Consider the following 16,747-nt stretch of genomic DNA (forward strand, 5'->3'; position numbering starts at 1 on the left):
TTAAAACATATTTCATCATTAAAACTTGTTTCACAAACCATCTTGGCATACTCTGTTTTAAGATCTCTTAAGAGCAGGAGTTTTACTTTAATACTTCAAGCAAATCAAACAAAGAATTGCTGAATCAAAAGGTCTTTCTCCCTCCCTTTCTCTCCCTCTTGAAAGCCCACCTGATGACACAGTGAGCATTTTCAAGTTCAACCTCTGAGTATGCCAGTTTAAATAATCATCACACAGTGCCTGCTACTCCAGGTAGGAGGACATCATCAGCTTTGAGCAGCTGCAGGTAGGACAATGACAGTGCATAAAGTCTTTTACCAATTCGTAAAAGTCAGCATTACCTCCCCTAACAGAGAAGACGTTGAATTTTAGAACTCTGACATCACCATCACAGGCCTCTCTCCAACATGCCTGCTACATTACTGCATTTCTGCATAAGCACACACATCAACTACAGGACCAGATAGTTCAGCACCAGATAGCATCAAAACTAGTAAAATTCATCAGTTTAAAAGAGAAATCTATCCAGAGGTGACAAATTAGCGTCATGTCTTCCCAATTGCCCTCAAACAGAGAGATGCTTGAATCTCAGCTTGCTCTATCATTACCACCTTAAAAACAGAATCCATTCTATGGCCTACCAGACTAACCGCAAAGGGAGAGATTTTACTCCTCACCCGGTAGATAATCAACATACCAATGGAAGCAGGATGCAAGGCAATCTTTCTCACAGTAAATTCAGGTACGTGTTATAGTATCACCACAAAAGTCTTCTATCCAAAGTACTGAACTTGTCAGTCTCCTAAAGTGTGGGACACTAAGCCTGAATAAGCTTAAAACATTTTCTCTGACTTTTGTACCAAAAGTGTATTTTTGCCACCTATTTTTTAGCCAGCCATCTCCACTTCCTATCACAACATGCAGTTCCAACACTGCAATCATATTATTGGCCTCACAGCACTCAGCAACTGGAAGCAACAACAGTCATGACTAGAGTTGTGAAAAACAGGATGACTGGAAGCTCCCAAACCATGAGTCGCTCCTGAGGAGTAACAGGAACAACTCTAGCCTGACCCGCTCCTTTCCCTGACACTGCTACATTTCCAGAAGTTTACATGAAATGCATAGAACAATCACCATCCTCCTTCAGTCTCTGCCTTGAAAGCGTAATTGCAGGAATACAGCTTTAATCTATATGCAACTCTAAACAACTCTATCTTATGCTCACTGTAACTTTGTGTAGTTCATCTTGTACTACTTAAGTAGTTTAAGCTAGGGAGGAGCCAAACAGAGGTCTATTTTCTAACTAACAAACAAATCTTCTTCTACACAGACTTAGGTTGATAATGTCATCACAGTCCATTAACCGAACTACTTGCAGGACCTAGTGTACATGCAGGAGCGCCTGAGCCAACAGGGAGCAAAGTAAAGTGGAGGGAACAAGGTCAGAGCACAGCACATGCAGGAGGGGACAGGACCTGAGCAGTAACAGTGGCAAGAGCACAGGAGATATGAGAGTGGCTGGGTGTGCATGTGTATGCACAAGCCTGGGAGCTCCCTGAGACCTGGACAGAGGTGGGAAAAGGAAAGGGAACTGGGGAGCTCCCCGACTGCACTGGGAAAAGGAGTTTAAAACTTCAGAGACTCTCTTTATTCCTGTTCAATTATCAGTTGCAACTTCAAGTTGAAATTAAACCAGACTTGTAAATTCATGCTATCCCTTGCTAGTGTGAACTTGTAGCACTTAACAAGATAAAACTGTTCCCATGCAAAAAGGGCCTTTCATGATCAAAAGGAACACTTGAACCAGCTATACTGTTAAAAATAAATATCCAAATGAAAGATCAAACTTTGCCTTGCAATCTTCCCTGACACCATCCAAAACAACAGTTATTTCTACACACTAACAGGAACAACTGTTTAGATAGAGAGTTGATACAGTGCTTATTTTCTGGTAACTAAAATTGTTCCCCAGGGTTCCGAGGTTTCCTCTCTGTATTCAAAAAAGGATTCAATTGGGAAGAAGTATTTTCAGAAGTAGTCAGAACGAAAATTCAGAACAGAGGGAAAACAAGGCAGAGACAAACTAATTCTCCCTCTGGGAAAGTAGCAGGGGTGCCAAAATACACAGAGGAAGAAACATTTATTAAAAAAAAAATCCCCAAAGACCCAGCATTTTACTCTTCAAAAGAAAAACAGAACACATGAAGAAAAATTTTCAGGAAGCTCTTTTAATCTGCCCCAAACTAAGCTGGAGGTTCTGGTTAAATAACTGTAGGGTAACTGTTGTGCAAGATCGGCGGGGAAAACTTCTCAGTTTGCAGACAGAAAGCTCAAGTGCTAACTGCCATAGGAGAAACAGGTCTGAATTGTCACTGCCTGCAGGGGAAGGTGTAGTAAGGATATGGGTGGGGGTGGCTGGGAAGTCTTAGCAGATTAAGATAAGTATCTCAGAGCATGGAATCCTCCACATTAATATCATGGTGCTATTACAGGCAAATATATTCAAACACAGGGAAACATACACCTAGCTAAGGATAATGAGGTGCAATTTTGGCAAGGCTACTGCATTATAATGGAGCTTAATTAGGAGTAATGCAACGCAATCTAGATAAACAAATCCAAGCTTTGCCTGGGGGTTTCCAAATAAGGAACTGCTGAAATAATTGACAAAAAGAAACCCAAACTTATATAAGAAGTTCACAAGCATTACAAATGTTTCATCTGAAGTTTGCAACCACACAGTTTCAAACTGGGCTTCTAGTCCTTCCTATCCATCTAAATCCAACTTAAATCAAAGTTTTGCCACAGAAGCTGTGAAACTTAGGAGTCCTTCCTGACAGCAAATACTCATTAAAAAAAAAATCCCTCATCTGAGTTTTACCCACTGTGTGTCATCACCTCATTGCTAATGAACAATTCAAAAACAGACGCAGCAGCATGAGGCCAGGCTACTTACACTTTCTGGAAAAGTGCCTACTAAGATCATCTTGCAAAAATCATTCACACCTGCAGCAGAGCTGTATAAAACATAATCAACTCGCTCACTTCAACAGACAGTGTAAAAAGAAAACATTACTGAAAACATACACTTAAAAACAAAATAAAATAGTAAAAAGATGGGGAAATCACCTTTATGGCCCCTCATGAGCCTGCGTTTCACTCCTCCGCGCTCCCTCTACCTGCAGCCGAGGGAGGCGGCGCTGAGGCGCCAACATACTGACCCCAACGGTCGCCGCGAGGCACCGCCCCGCTCCTCACAGACCCCAACGGTCGCCGCGAGGCACCTTCCCCTCCCCCCGACCCCGGCCCCAACGGTCGGCGCGAGCACCCGCCCACACATCAACGGTCGCCGCGAGACAAACACCTTCTCCCTCCCCGACCCCAACGGTCGTGCGAGGCCCCATTTCCCCCGCCGCACAGGGAGGCACACGCGTTAACACGGACAAACGCGCGGCCACAGTAGCCCCGTCCCGTCCCGCCCCTCAGCGAGCCCGCGGCGCGGCGGGGAAGGGGAGGCCGGAACCCCCGGCCCTGCCCGGCGGCGGAGGAGGCAGAAGGGAACCCCGGCGCCCGCAGCACGCCTCCCGAGCGGCGCCCGCTCTCACCAGCCGAGCCCAGCAGCAGCCACAGCAACCACATGGCCCCGCGCCGCCAACTCGGGGCCGCTCGGCGGCCCGGCCCCGGCGGAGCCTGCGGCCGGCGGGGCGGCGGCGCGGGGAGGGCCGGGGGCGGTGCCCGGCGCGCTCCGCTCCGCCCCGCCGGGGCCACCGGCCAGGGCCGCCCCGCCTCGCCCGGCCCGGCCGCGGCCCCGGAGCGCGGCGGCAAGGAGGTCCCACAGGGGCCGCAGTCCGTAGGTGCCGCCGCACGACTGACTGCCCGCACTGCCCCGCGCCAGGCGCCGCAGCACGGGGGGCTGGTGCCGGTGCTCCCCGGGGTGTCTCTTTCCATTTCCCGGCACGCGCTCCCTTCATCTTCCTGCGGAGCCCCAGGCGGCTTCGCGGCAGCCCATCAATCGCAGCCGCCTTGTGCGCCTAAATACCCCTGTAAGACTCGGCACCGGCCTTCGCGGGGCTGCACCCCGTGCTTTCAGGCCGACTCACCTGACGCTTGGCCTCGAAGCCGGGAGGGACAGCCCTGTTTTAGGGACATTAACTTTCAGCATATAATGATAGAAAGCAAAGAAATACACGTTAGCTTATAAGCTGCTCTGCCTTTTTTTTTTTTTTTTGGGGGGGGGGCGAAAATCGCTGCCTGTTTAGTAAGTGGTACCTTTGGTTGTAAGGTATTCCCCAGCGTACAGCAAGTACATAAGCAGACTTGTATGTATGCAGAATAAAGTTTCACTAACAGGCTCACTGCCCATGTCTAGTAGCTGAAACGCTCAGAGTGAACACAAGCTCTTTTCCTAACAATTTAAGCCCATTTCTAATAGCCAAAAGCTGCCAAATGGTTTCTAAAACTGTGTTCCACTTATCTGCACAAAAATATTGCCGTGTACAAGCAGAATTCTGGTAATTCATGTTTAATATAGTCAGAGGAGCTTGTGAAGCAGAGATTTATTGACAGGAATTTCACATCACTTGGAAGGATGAGTGTAGTTTTTTACTAAGGGTCTTATGCGAATGCCTGAATTTAGCTTTTTTGTTACTCCTGTAATGGATTTTTAACCCCTAGCAGCTAATTCCCATGTGGAAGTTAGCTTGGGAACCAGTGTCCAGAACTGAGGCCCGGCTTTGGGAAAGAGGAGCGGTTTCTGATCCCGAGGTCAGCCTGCGGGAAGCATGAATTTCCTCCTCCCGGCACAGCACGGACCCCCGCTGGGGTTCCCAGCACCACAATCCTGCCTGGCCCATCGCTCCGCTCGCTCACCCCGGCCAGCTCTCCCAGCCTAGCAGGAGGTCACACACAAATTGCAAAGGTGCTGCGATGAAACGTGATTTTAGGCTGCTTAGAAGGCAGCTGGGTATGAACCACAGTGCAGGGTAGGGTGCAGCACAGAAGGCTGATCAGAGAAAACAAGAAAATGTGCTCAGAAAAAAAAATAGATTTGCCTCTTGCTTTTATTAGCTTCATAGCATGTTGTGCCAGAATAATGAAAAACTGCACTTGGCCTGTGGTCTTGGCAGGATCCATTACGAGAAAGCTACTTATTGTAACTTTGTGCACAACTGCCATGGGCTAGAAAGGGAAATTTTCTTCAGAGCCAAGCTTGTCAAAGAAGGCTCGTTTCTATAAACACAGTTGATGCTAGCCAAAGTTTCTAGTGCTTTCTTCACCCTTCTAAAATATGTGGGCTTTCTTTTTTTTCTGCTGGATTTTCATTTTCAAATGCACATTCTCCCTCTGCCCTACCCTGCAATGACATCAGTCTTCTAATTTACGAACACCTCCATCACCTAATACCAAACACTATGTAACTAACTCTGGTGCGACTGCGGTGTCAGCCCGCATGGCTCGGGTGGCTGCTCTCTGGCTCCTGAAGGCTGCAGGTGACCCCGGGCAGCGACAGAGGCACAGCCCAAATGGCCACGCAAGGGGGCCGTGGGTGCCCCGCAGAGGTGCCGTCCCACGGGGCGCCGCAAGGCCCCTGCTCTGCCATCCGCACCGCAGCCCTCCCCAGAGCCGCTCGGACGGTTCCTCGTGGTGCGGCCGCGAGCAAAGCAGGTGGCTCTCGGCAGCCCTGCCACGTTAAAGGTTGCCTGGCTGGTGGAGGAGGAGAACAGGGCTCACGAGATCTGGCTTTGGCCTTGAGTTGTCTCCCCAACTCGCGGTGCACCTAAGACTCTACATAATATATTTAATCTCTGTAAAATGCATTTATGAGGCATCATGCTTACCAGGATAGTGAGATTTAATCCCATAACGATTAAATATTCTCTTGAGATGCCCAGATGAAAGGTATCAGAGACAAACGCTATTTGCTACAAAAATTGTATGTAGACCTTTCCTGAAGAATAACCGATCTCTGACAGACAACCTCCAGAGTGACGGTTTTAGTTATTGTAGACTCGGGAGTTATCTTCCCCTGATGCTGACAGCCAGGCAGTCTTGCTCTGTGAAACAAGAGTTACCCAGAGATAAGTTTCAGGGGCTCTACATTTTCAGTGGCATCTCTAGGAGGTAAAGGTGCTTGGCATGTCAGAAATAGAATCTCAGATTTTTCATTTCTCCTGTCTGACCACTTTGGTACACAATTCATATTTAATTTCACAATCATTCTTATAATCCAGAAGTTTGATTCTTTTTTTAGAGAGTTTAGACTGGTTTCAGGCAAAGCAGAAAAATGCAATAATGTCTGTAGATGCAATCTAACCTTGCTGGCTGCAATCTGGAAGCAGCACTCTGAAGAAAATTAATTCCAGTCATTTATATGTGTCATGCCCAGTGACAGGATTAAAGATGATGAAAATTCAGAGCTATATTAATTAAGAACAAAAAATTGTAATAATATATTGCAATATTTTGTATATGACTGACTGCCACTTAGTGAGCCAGAGTTTGGCACTGTGCTCAGCAACAGCTTTCTGATGGATCCAAAATAATAATAATCCTGCTTTTAATATATTGCAGCAAAATGATAAATGTAGATCCAAATACATCTATAAATTTGTCATCATCATTAACATTCATCAAGTTAAACAGGCATGTCAGCATATCTGCATATACCCATCTACCCATTAGAATTCATCTCCGTTACAGCTTTTTACTGTTTTGGTCTTTCACTCTGTATGAAGCTTGAAGCTCTCCTGACTATTGCAACATTACTCTCTTTGGGAAATGGAGCTGGGGATCAATTTTCTAAGGAAAAGCCTTAATAGGCATTCAGTTTCCCTCATATCACTCAGATTCTTCTGTCGTAACATCCTAGCACATAAGGAGATGCTAAAACATTAACCCCTGACACAGTACCCGCCAATAAGCTTGTTAAGCATATAAGGATTAAGCCAAAAGCAAGGAAGGGTGGAAACACTTTCAAAAGGCAAACTGGCTATTACGAGTGCGTGAGAAAAGCTTCCCCCTCTGCTATGCACCAAGGGCTCTGGGCAAACGACTTCACCTTTCATCTGCCTGCAAAGAGCTCCCTGCCACGCAGCTCCCTTTTGGCCCGATGCGGCTGTCATGGCATTCCCTGCTTGTGACTCAGGAACGGGGGACGGAAAGCGCTTGCTAGGCCAGCATGCTCAGAGCGCCGGCCAACGCGGCCCGGGCCCTGGCGCACGGCCTGTGCTCCTGCCCCACACCGTGCATCTCCTCCCGGGGCTGCTCTCCTGGGAGGGCCTGGGCAGCCTCTCAGCCTTCCCTCACAGCTGCCCTCTGCACCTATGCAGTCTGCCTTCGCTCAGGATGGTGTTTGGTGCCACAAGGGAAATGAAGGTGGCCCAAAGATCCTTCTCCTCCCCCTTTTTTATTATGACACTGGAATAATTTCAGACTTCCCAAAGCAAAGTTATGACGCCTGTTTTACTTTCTAACCCTATTCTATAAGGGCTACATTAGCAGATTCAACCGCAAAATGAGAGCACTTTTGAAAAACTGCATCCCTGCCCTTTTATAAATGCACGTTTAAATTAAGCACTTCAATAGTTACACTTTTCTAGCTATAAAGCCAGACAGATCTCATTTGCACACTCCCTCATGTCAGTTTTATTATACTTGACCTTCTGAGTGGTTGCACTTTCGGGAGAGACCAACCAAAAATCCATACTATTTGGAGGGCTTATTTAATTCAAAAGTAATTTTGGTTCTTCAGTGTGAGTTTTATTCATTACCTAACATGTCAATATTTGCAATAAACAATTTCAGAATAACTCATCATTACTTGCCTGTAGAGCAGCAAGATGATGATGATGTTCCCAGCTCCTCTGATCACCTCCTGGACAATTAGCATATCAATATTGCCATCACTGTAATGAGCAGCGTGGAGTTGCCAGGCTGCTTCCGGAATCCAAAGCAAGTGAAGACAAGTGGCTGGACAGGATTATGTGGCAGTAAAATAGATAAGCAATAAAGGAATGCCCAGATCAATACCCATTCCCTGTCAGGACTGTAGCAGTCCAATTATCCCTTGAAGATATACTAATAAATAAGCAACAAATAAATAACTAAAAGTAAATCAGTATGTCTGGATGATAAAAAAAAAAAATCACGATTTGCTGTAAAACTGAATTACGTGTGTAAAATCTCAGCTAAATTAAGGTGTTATACCACCTATGGTATTTATGCTACCTGGAAGCCTGAGCTTGACTCATGGCTCTGGTTTAACACCTATTCTAGCATTAAACTGCTGCTCCTTTGCTCCAGGCCAGGAATAAACACATCAGGGAAGCATATGTGGATTTTTTTTTTACATCTTCTCAAAACATGTGGTGCTTTACCACGCTGCGCTCTTTGTATATACAGTGCATGAAATGCAGTGAGAAACAAAGAAGTCGTAAAAAATACAAGGTGGAGGGGATTGGAATAGCCAGGATCCTAGAAGTGTCATGGGTAAATAAGATCTAAGCTAAAATTGAACTTTCTGAGTGCCAGGTCCTAAATTATTTGGAATTGAACCTAGAGGTCTAAAACCAGACAGGGTTCCCAGGAACTTCAGAGATATCTTGCCCAAGAGAAGACTTCATGGTTAAATGAGAGATGAAGAAAGAAATCTGCCAGAGCTCTTCTCAGACTTCCTGAAAAGCAAGGCAAAAAGATGGGAGAAGTGAGTCCATATGGTGTTTGCAGATCCTGATCGGAATCCCAACTGGTATTTAAAAATTGTTTTTATTTGCTTTTGTTGATAATGTAAAGAAGCCTTTGGTGTTCTCTTAAAATGTTTACTTAAAATATTTTATTTTTAAAAGGTAGCCTGGAGCCTGTCCAAGAATCAGTCTTTTCACTGGCTATCGTTCTTCAGGCTGTTCAGGGATAAAGTCTTCCTAGAAGACACTTCCAGGGTTCACCTTCTCCAGGCCGACGTAAATCCCTACCATTGCCCACTGAACTTGTAAGAGCTCTGGAGTGCTGGGCTCGGATGGAGACAACTGCAATGGGGGTGTCTTGTGCAAGAGGGTTGCCTGAGCTGGGGCTCCCATTGCTCTCCTGCCCGAAGCGCAGCCAGCTCCCTGGCAGAGGGGAACTCACAGAGAACGAGTTCACATCCTTCGGTGCAGAAGAAATCAATGACCCGCACAGGAATTTATCTGGGTTCCTTGGGTTTTCTGAGGTGCCAAGAACTCTTCTGACTCCTTAATGTCATCTCATAGTAGGTAGACTGGAGAAGTGGAAAAGCTTACAGTGCTTGTAGCGTTCATGCACTGGCTGCAACACCACGGATTTGAGGGGTGCACACCTCCTCCATCTCCCCTTCGCTTGCCCCAACTCTTCCTGAAGCCTCAAGACTTAGCTCAGAAATGAGCTCACTAAACCACAGGTTTATGTGGTCAAAGATCAAAACAGGCCCCAAATGCTGCACCACTCCTGCCTCACAGAGCAAGTGGAGCAACAACTGAGGGAATGTGGCCCCGGCTTCACTGCCTCACCCTGACTGCTCGCAGTGTAGACAGAACAATAGCAGACATTTGGCTATGGAGTATCACTCATGTGCCCATTAGCCATTGTCACCTGTCTGTGACAAGCGTGGGACACTGGGAGGCAGTCAGGCCCGGGCCATGGCACCGAGGTTCCTGCTTAACACCTGAGAGCTGCAGGGTACCAAAACGCTCACAGCTGACAGCTGCCTCAGTTCGTGGGGAGTGCTCAGCGAGAGTTGCCTGTTGTGTCTGGATCGACATAATCAGGACCATCGGTCACCTTGGAGCCGCGGCAGCACCAGGAAGCACGGCCGGACGGACACAGCCACGCTAGAAGACGAGTGTCACTGGCAGGCAGGATCTAATTTGGGCATCGGGCTAACAGTGTGACCGAAGCTGAGCCAGTAGGAAACGATTACGGCCCGGACAAGATGAGACCCGCAGCGTGAGGACGGCCCTTCTTCGGCTCGCCCGGGCATGCATCATCCTGCCCCAGTGCCCCCGGCAGCTGCCAGGCCTCCCTCTCCCACCCCACCACTGTGTGCTCCCCCAGCACACAGAGAAAAGCAGCTAGTGAATTGATACCACATCATGACTGCCAACACATTTCAGCCAAACAGTAACTAATCAGGAAGCCAGGCAATATGAATGGCAAGTAGCCGCCAGCAACATCAGACAATTTAAAATCATCAGGTCAAGGCAACTTGTATCTGACATGATTATAGGTAGTTACCTTGCATCACTCCTGTGTCAAATAAAGGATAACAGGTTAAAGCAACGTTTAGCATCTGCCCTTTTGTTCTGATGCAGGAGCCAGAGTACTTAAATGAGCTGTACAAGTGCTGTGCAGCCTAAACACAAAGACATACCAAACACCCCAATAACTTCCACGAAATACTTCCAGGAGAGGGGATGTTCTCAGAATATTGTAACACTCCCTTAACAACAGTCCTTCCTGCAGCCTGCAGGACTGAAAAAAGAAAACTTTTTCAGTTGTGCTATCACTTTTCTTCCCTAACTCTTACCCTCCCTACTTCCCTGCTGGTAGCTATACCAGGGAATTTTTCGTATCATCTGAGATTTATATTTAACAGCCTGTCTAGATGAGTCTTACTGTAGGGAGCATTCCTATAGGCAACATCAGAAAATGCAAAACCAGACACATAGAACACAGCAAGAGGATATTAAAAATGGAAAACACACCTTTGAATTTAACCTGCATGCAGAAGAGAGAGAGAAGACTTAAACCGGGACAGGAAAAACAATTTCACACTGTGGAACTAGCTCAGAAAGTCTCTGCTCTAACCGCATATTGGAGTGCTGGTATCAGTGTTTCCTGCATGACTTATAGTAGTTGACCAAAATGATATCCTATTCCATTAATTTTATTTTTGTAGGGGCACTTTGCTGCCCCTACAGTGTGACCACAGCTAATTCCCATCATTTCTTTGTGACTTATTTCCCCTTTGCTTTTTCCACTAGGATGAGAGCTTTGTGCGTGCCGGGCAGCGTGTGACTATTTCACTGTAGATATCAGGTATCTGCACGCAGGGCTGCTCAGGGAAGCATCCGCAAGCAGCAGCCACGGATGCAGCGAGGGCAGGTCCCTCTGCAGTGAGCGACAGGTCCAGCCTCACTTGCCCAAGCCCTTCTCTGCCTCCTGGGCTCGTCCGGGCGCCCTTCCTGCCCCAGAGATGGGCTTGGGGATCCTCTACGTACACAGAGTTAAAACGACTCCTTGAACTGGCTGCCCAACTCAGGAAGTGCTCCAAGAGACCGAGGGTGCCCTGCGCGGGGGGCCACTGCACCCCGCAGCACCTGAACGGGCTGGTGCTCCGGGAGCTGCGCGACAGGGAGCCCCGCGCCCCGACTCCTCTCAGCTCACAGGCGTGCCGTGCGCGCAGGCCCAGGCGGCGATGTTGCTGCCTACTGCCGTGGGAAAGCCAGCCCAGCCCAGGCTTTTCACGAGTGCTAAGGAAAAGAAGGTAGGGTCATGAAAAAGCTTCCCACTCCTTTCCTCCTGCCCCTCTGCCACAATAGACTAAGGGGTATTGCAGCACCGTAGGCAGCTGAGTTGCAGGCAGACCCAATGGCAACAAGCAGTGTCATCCATCAATTACTATTCCCACAGCTCTGCAGGAAGGCAGTGCCATCAGAAAGCAGAGCTGTGCAAGGGCTTATCTCCCAGGACAGCTTCCCTGCAGGTGGAGGGAGCGGAGGGCCCAGGCTGCCACCCCGTGAGCTGCAGGGCATCCTGCATGGGCAAAGCCGGCCGCCGCCACTACCGCCCAGCACGGAGAATAACCAGATGGCGGGTGGCAGACCTGGCCTGCATTTCATCTGACAAGGCTTGGCCTGATGTGCCTAAACACAAAGCGCTGCCAGTCCTTCTGTAACAGGCATTATATTATTATACACATTTATCTTAGGCACCCAGAACGCAGACTCTGTAATTAGAGTGCAGCTAAGGTCAGACAAGTGATTAGTTAACAATAGTTTTCAGACTCAGCTTTCATGCCTGGTTCATCTGCATTCAAAACGATTTAGTTTGCTGACAGTCATATAATTTTCTGCTAGGTAATCCCCAACATCTGAGTGTTTGGCCATGAAATCTTTTTTAAAATTATTAGAAGCTGAAGGCTGCGTTATTGTTCTCTCAGCAAAGGTTTTGCGTAGCTCGCTAGCCCCATCTCTGCATGCTGCTCCTCTCTCACGCTACGCTGCGCTCACACATATATGCAGAGCGTTGCCAAGCTCCTAAAGCTCTGCTGATTAATGAGCTAATTAGTAAAACTTGTTATAAAATAAAGAGTACAGTGAAGATAATAATAGATGCAGCAAAGACACAAGTTTCTTGCTAACATGAGACATTTTTATTCTATACGCATTTTGCTTTGATTCACATATGTTGTATTTTTTGACAGGCCTCATCCTTGAACAGGAATTTAGGATTCTTTTATGTGGATTGAAATGAGCACAATTCTACATGAGAAGCTACAGTGATACTGATCTAGACTGTCCGAGTCCAGCCTTCTCCACAAACATCATTTGTCATTTTCAGTGTCAGACTGCAAATTGTACATTTGTTTTGACTATGTGAGGGGAACAATATCGCCTTATCCCAGTACTCTACTAGCAAAAATAAATGTCTATAGGAGGGAGGAAAAATAATGTCCTTGATTCTGTATCATAGCCAATATAATTATTTTCTTTTGTTTCTGTGTGCTCCTTTCTTTATTTCCTATTAACCTGTTCCAGTGAACAAGAGGGCTAACAAGGTTAGAAGGTTTTTTCCCCCCTCACTTTTTTTTAAAACAAACAAACAAACAAAAAAACCAAACAAAAACAAAAACAAAAAAAAACCCAACTTTATGAAGGGCATATGAGTGCATTAACTTACCCAACACGTGTGTATTTGCAGCTGCAGACCATCTGAAGCACGATCTTCCCAAGGCATTGGCTTCCAAGGGCTAGGTGAAATTCTCTGAAATGGTATGTGGAAGATCTGGGTGACCATAATGGTCCTTCTAACCTTAAAATACATATAACTTCGAGTAAGAAGGATTACCTTCTGGCAGTAGAGAGACTGTCCTGTAATACAACTCACTTTAGATATCATCCCTTAGAAAGCAATGCTAACATAAAACACTGTATTTATTAGTGACAAATACCTCTACTTCTAAAATCCCTCTTGTATGTTTTGGCTTGAAATTGCCACCCTCAAATCCATGTTAAAATATAGTTAGAACACCAGATACACCTACAGAGCTATGTTTGCTTTTTCTCTCTCTTGCCACACTGTCCTGCTTTTCTCCCATGTACCAAGTTCATTTACTTCTGGTTGCATCAGAGTTCACAAAACCCACCAATGCTCAGAGGATGTACCTCTGAGGTGGGGTCTTGCCAAGATCCATAGGGAGCCCTCAGACACAGCCACTAAGTTCATACTCAACTGAACATGTGGAGAGGGAAGCTTTTCTTCCCCTCCTCATCTACATGCAAAGGAAAAGGGGGTGGTGGTAATCATCACCTTAAAATCGAACAAAGCATAAACGAGGCTTCCAGTAGAAGAAAACAAGCATAATGACTAAATCATGGGACTTCAAAAGCTTTCACTGCCTTGCAAAGCCCGAGCCCCGCAGCTGGGTGGCATCGTACTAGCGAGCAAAACTATCAGTCTCATTCTATCACTCTCCTATTTGCGCCACAAGCATCAGGGAGCTGGTCAAAACAAGGCTACTGGCCTGCGCCGCCTCACGCTGACGAGCACCTTCAGTGGGCAGTTGTTCAGTTACTGGTCTGACCTATGGTGCTGCTTTTAACCGCCTGTAACTGTGCCGCCAGTCTGGTATGAGAGGTAGAAACACAGACAAGCCTGAGAACCCAAGGCAAATTTGTTACTACTGGAGATTAAAAGGGGCTTCTGAAAGGTGCAAAATAAAAACTGACAGACAAGAGAGAGTTACTTACATTTCCACGTGCTCTGTTTTTTAATATTGCAAGGGATCATTAGTATGGGCATAGTTTTTAAACTCTCTTTCTATACACATATATTTACCTCAGCAGCAACCTATTAAGTAATCTATTAAAACAGGGGGAAATGAATGGGGCCTTTTTCTAGCACTTTATGGGTCATAATAAAGCAGGACCTTTCCTTTGACACCTTCTTGATTGTTCAACTTGAAACCCATTTTTCACAGCTCTCAGATTTCATCGCTTCGTTGCCAGCTCGATGGGGACGATGCATAAATTGCACAGCCTCAATGTGGCTCCAGGTTGGGCTGCAAGTCCGTGGGTGCCACCGAGCAATGGAGCAAATGGAGACACACAGCTTGGAGAGCGACAGGTCCGCTCACCTGGCTCATCGGCCTCAGCCTAACAGATGGGGCTTTGTACAGAATTGCTGTAGGAAACAGCAGTGTAAAAAATTATCAAGATATTAAAAAAATCAACATTTTAAAAACTGTGCAATAAACACAAACCTTCATCTCCCCCAGTCTCTTTGCTTTTCAGGGGAAGTGCTTCGGGATTTCTCTGACTGTACTGGGGCAAGGAAGGACTGGGGGTGATGATGCCACTCTCCTCAGCTGGCTCTTCACAGCAATTCGAGCACTCTCCATACCCCAACTTGTTACGGCTCATGGAGGTGATACAGAGGAAAGAGGCAGGCCTATCAAGCCACATTAAATCATGAAGTAGTTCCTTTTGGCCAATAATTTTAAGGGCAGAAAATATGGTCCCAAGTTTGCACTGAAATAAATAATTAATGTAAAGGTGTCAGATAATTAAGTTGTTTTGTTGTTTTGGGAGGGTGATCTTTTCTGTGCTTGAGATTTGTGTTCTCAGGTCTGGCATGTGTTCCTGTGTAATGCTAGACACTTAGGGCTCTTCTGCAAATCAGTTTTATTGTCTGTAAAGCATATTTGATCTGATTACGATCTGAAGTTTATTAGGCAAACAGTCAAAAGAGTTCTGCAATTCCTGAAAAAAGTTCTGCCTTTCCTCTAATGCAGCTTTATCAACAGGGAGACCCTCTCCAGGTCAGGGCTTCTACCTTGAGAAATGAAAGCATTTAACAGAAAAAGGGAGAAATATTTGTCTAATCTCTTTGCCTGGCCTGGGGACCAGCACAAATGGTGGCTCCAGGCAGAGCGCGATGCCCAAGCACTTTGCAGGGCTGCCAGGGGGCCTTTGCACCCTCTCCTGCTAGTGAGGGGGAGGTTTGCTCCCAGGACCCCCAAGAAAAGGCTTGCCCAAGGCAGCCACTTCTGGTAGAAAGAGGGAATCAGCTGAAGAGCAGAACCAGAAACTGCTGTGCCCCGCTCACTTGCGCCTGCAGCAGCAGCCGGGGCACACGCTGCAGGACGAGCTCTGCCTGCGCGCACGCTGTGTTTGAGGCCTCTCAGCTCATCCTTCACTGTCACGTCCCTCAGCTTCCCATCTGGCACCCAGCTGTGCCTTGCTCCCGCTCCTGGCCATGCAGATGCTCAACCACAGAAGTCCTTCCTTCAGCAAGTTCAGATAGGATGACAAATAGATTCCCTCCACACCTCAACTTCCCAGTTGGATCACCCCTTAATCCACTTCAGGCAAAATGACCTGGATTAGTTTAAATGACATAAATAGATGCTGTGAATTACTTTCATTGGTTTTGCCAGGAGCAGGCCCACACAGACCAGTTTGCCAGGAGAGCTGAGGAGTGGGGATGGCTACAACTGGAGGAAAAGGTACAACCTTCAGCCTGCACAGCTGGTCTAAGATGGGCTTGTGGCCATGGCCCTCTACGTGGCAGAAGAAATTTGCTTCTTCTCCCTTTCCAATATAGAGGAGGGGTTTTAGCCCCACAGCTGTATGAGACAGGCCTAGTATATCTCACAGAAATTTTATAGGGAAACACAATCTTGTAGTGCAACAGCTATTTTAATGTGGAGTTGTAGAAAAAGGCAAGAAAGTAGAATGAGAGACGCTCTCTGAAAATGAGGGCTGGCCCAGGAGCATGAGGAAGGCCTTTAGGGATTGTCTAGGGAGAAAGCCAGTAATGGGAAAGCTTGCAAAGCCCAGGCTTAATCTCCAGTGCTGCTAGAGAACTAATCCTCCCACTTGACATTAATCTTTCCAATAAAGATAAAATGCCCTTATCTTCCATGTTGCTCATTAAGGCAAAAAGCAGGGCCTGTGGTCTTTACAGGCTGGATATGGAACCACAGAAATTCTAACACTAATGCTGTCCTTTTGCAGACTTTTTTTCTAGATTTCAGGATGAACTTGGCTCCCCATGAGGAAGACCCCCTCTTTGCTCTTTTCTTTTCCATGAGTATTCCTAAAACAGAACCATCTCCTGAAATGATTTGTCTCTCTGGGCCCACTGGCAAACGTGACCATAAGCCTCCCACTGGAAATACTGCTAGGACATCTGCACGTTTGGGTCCAGCCAGTCGGGGAATGATCCTGGACAGCAGCTGGTCAAGGGACCCAGCATCACCTGGTGGGTCCCAGTACTTTGGTTATTGCTGTCATAAAAATAGCTACTTTTATTGCTGAATGACAGCAGCCTGTTTTCCTCACTTGCACAGAAACAACACAATTTGCCCAAGTATTTGAGCCACAGCCTACCAAATTTTCCGGTCTCCTGGATTCAGTCCATAAGCTCACTGCTTGTGTGTCTCAGTCCACCTGCCTCGCATCTGCCGAGCACAGAGAGGACATAAAGTCTCAGGCCTAGAACTTCTCAC

At 46.9% G+C, this 16,747-nt stretch overlaps 1 protein-coding gene and 1 long non-coding RNA gene across 2 annotated transcripts in view; one reads left to right on the forward strand and one right to left on the reverse strand.

The window, feature by feature from the left end:
• Positions 1 to 3,716, reverse strand: part of LDLRAD3 (low density lipoprotein receptor class A domain containing 3) — a 96,115-nt gene extending 92,399 nt beyond the window's left edge. The window contains exon 1 of the mRNA XM_088525762.1: positions 3,609 to 3,716. Within this exon, the coding sequence (XP_088381888.1) occupies positions 3,609 to 3,642 (34 nt within the window). The 5' untranslated portion in view covers positions 3,643 to 3,716. The remainder of the gene's footprint in view (positions 1 to 3,608) is intronic.
• LOC148594501 (uncharacterized) overlaps positions 1 to 16,747 on the forward strand; it is a 427,754-nt gene that overhangs the window by 146,215 nt on the left and 264,792 nt on the right. The gene's annotated exons all lie outside the window — the stretch shown is intronic.

This window comes from Tinamus guttatus, unplaced genomic scaffold (assembly GCF_059628265.1).
Source record: "Tinamus guttatus ecotype Peru unplaced genomic scaffold, ASM5962826v1 Tinamus_guttatus_pri_ptg000240l, whole genome shotgun sequence".
Classification (NCBI taxonomy): domain Eukaryota; kingdom Metazoa; phylum Chordata; class Aves; order Tinamiformes; family Tinamidae; genus Tinamus; species Tinamus guttatus.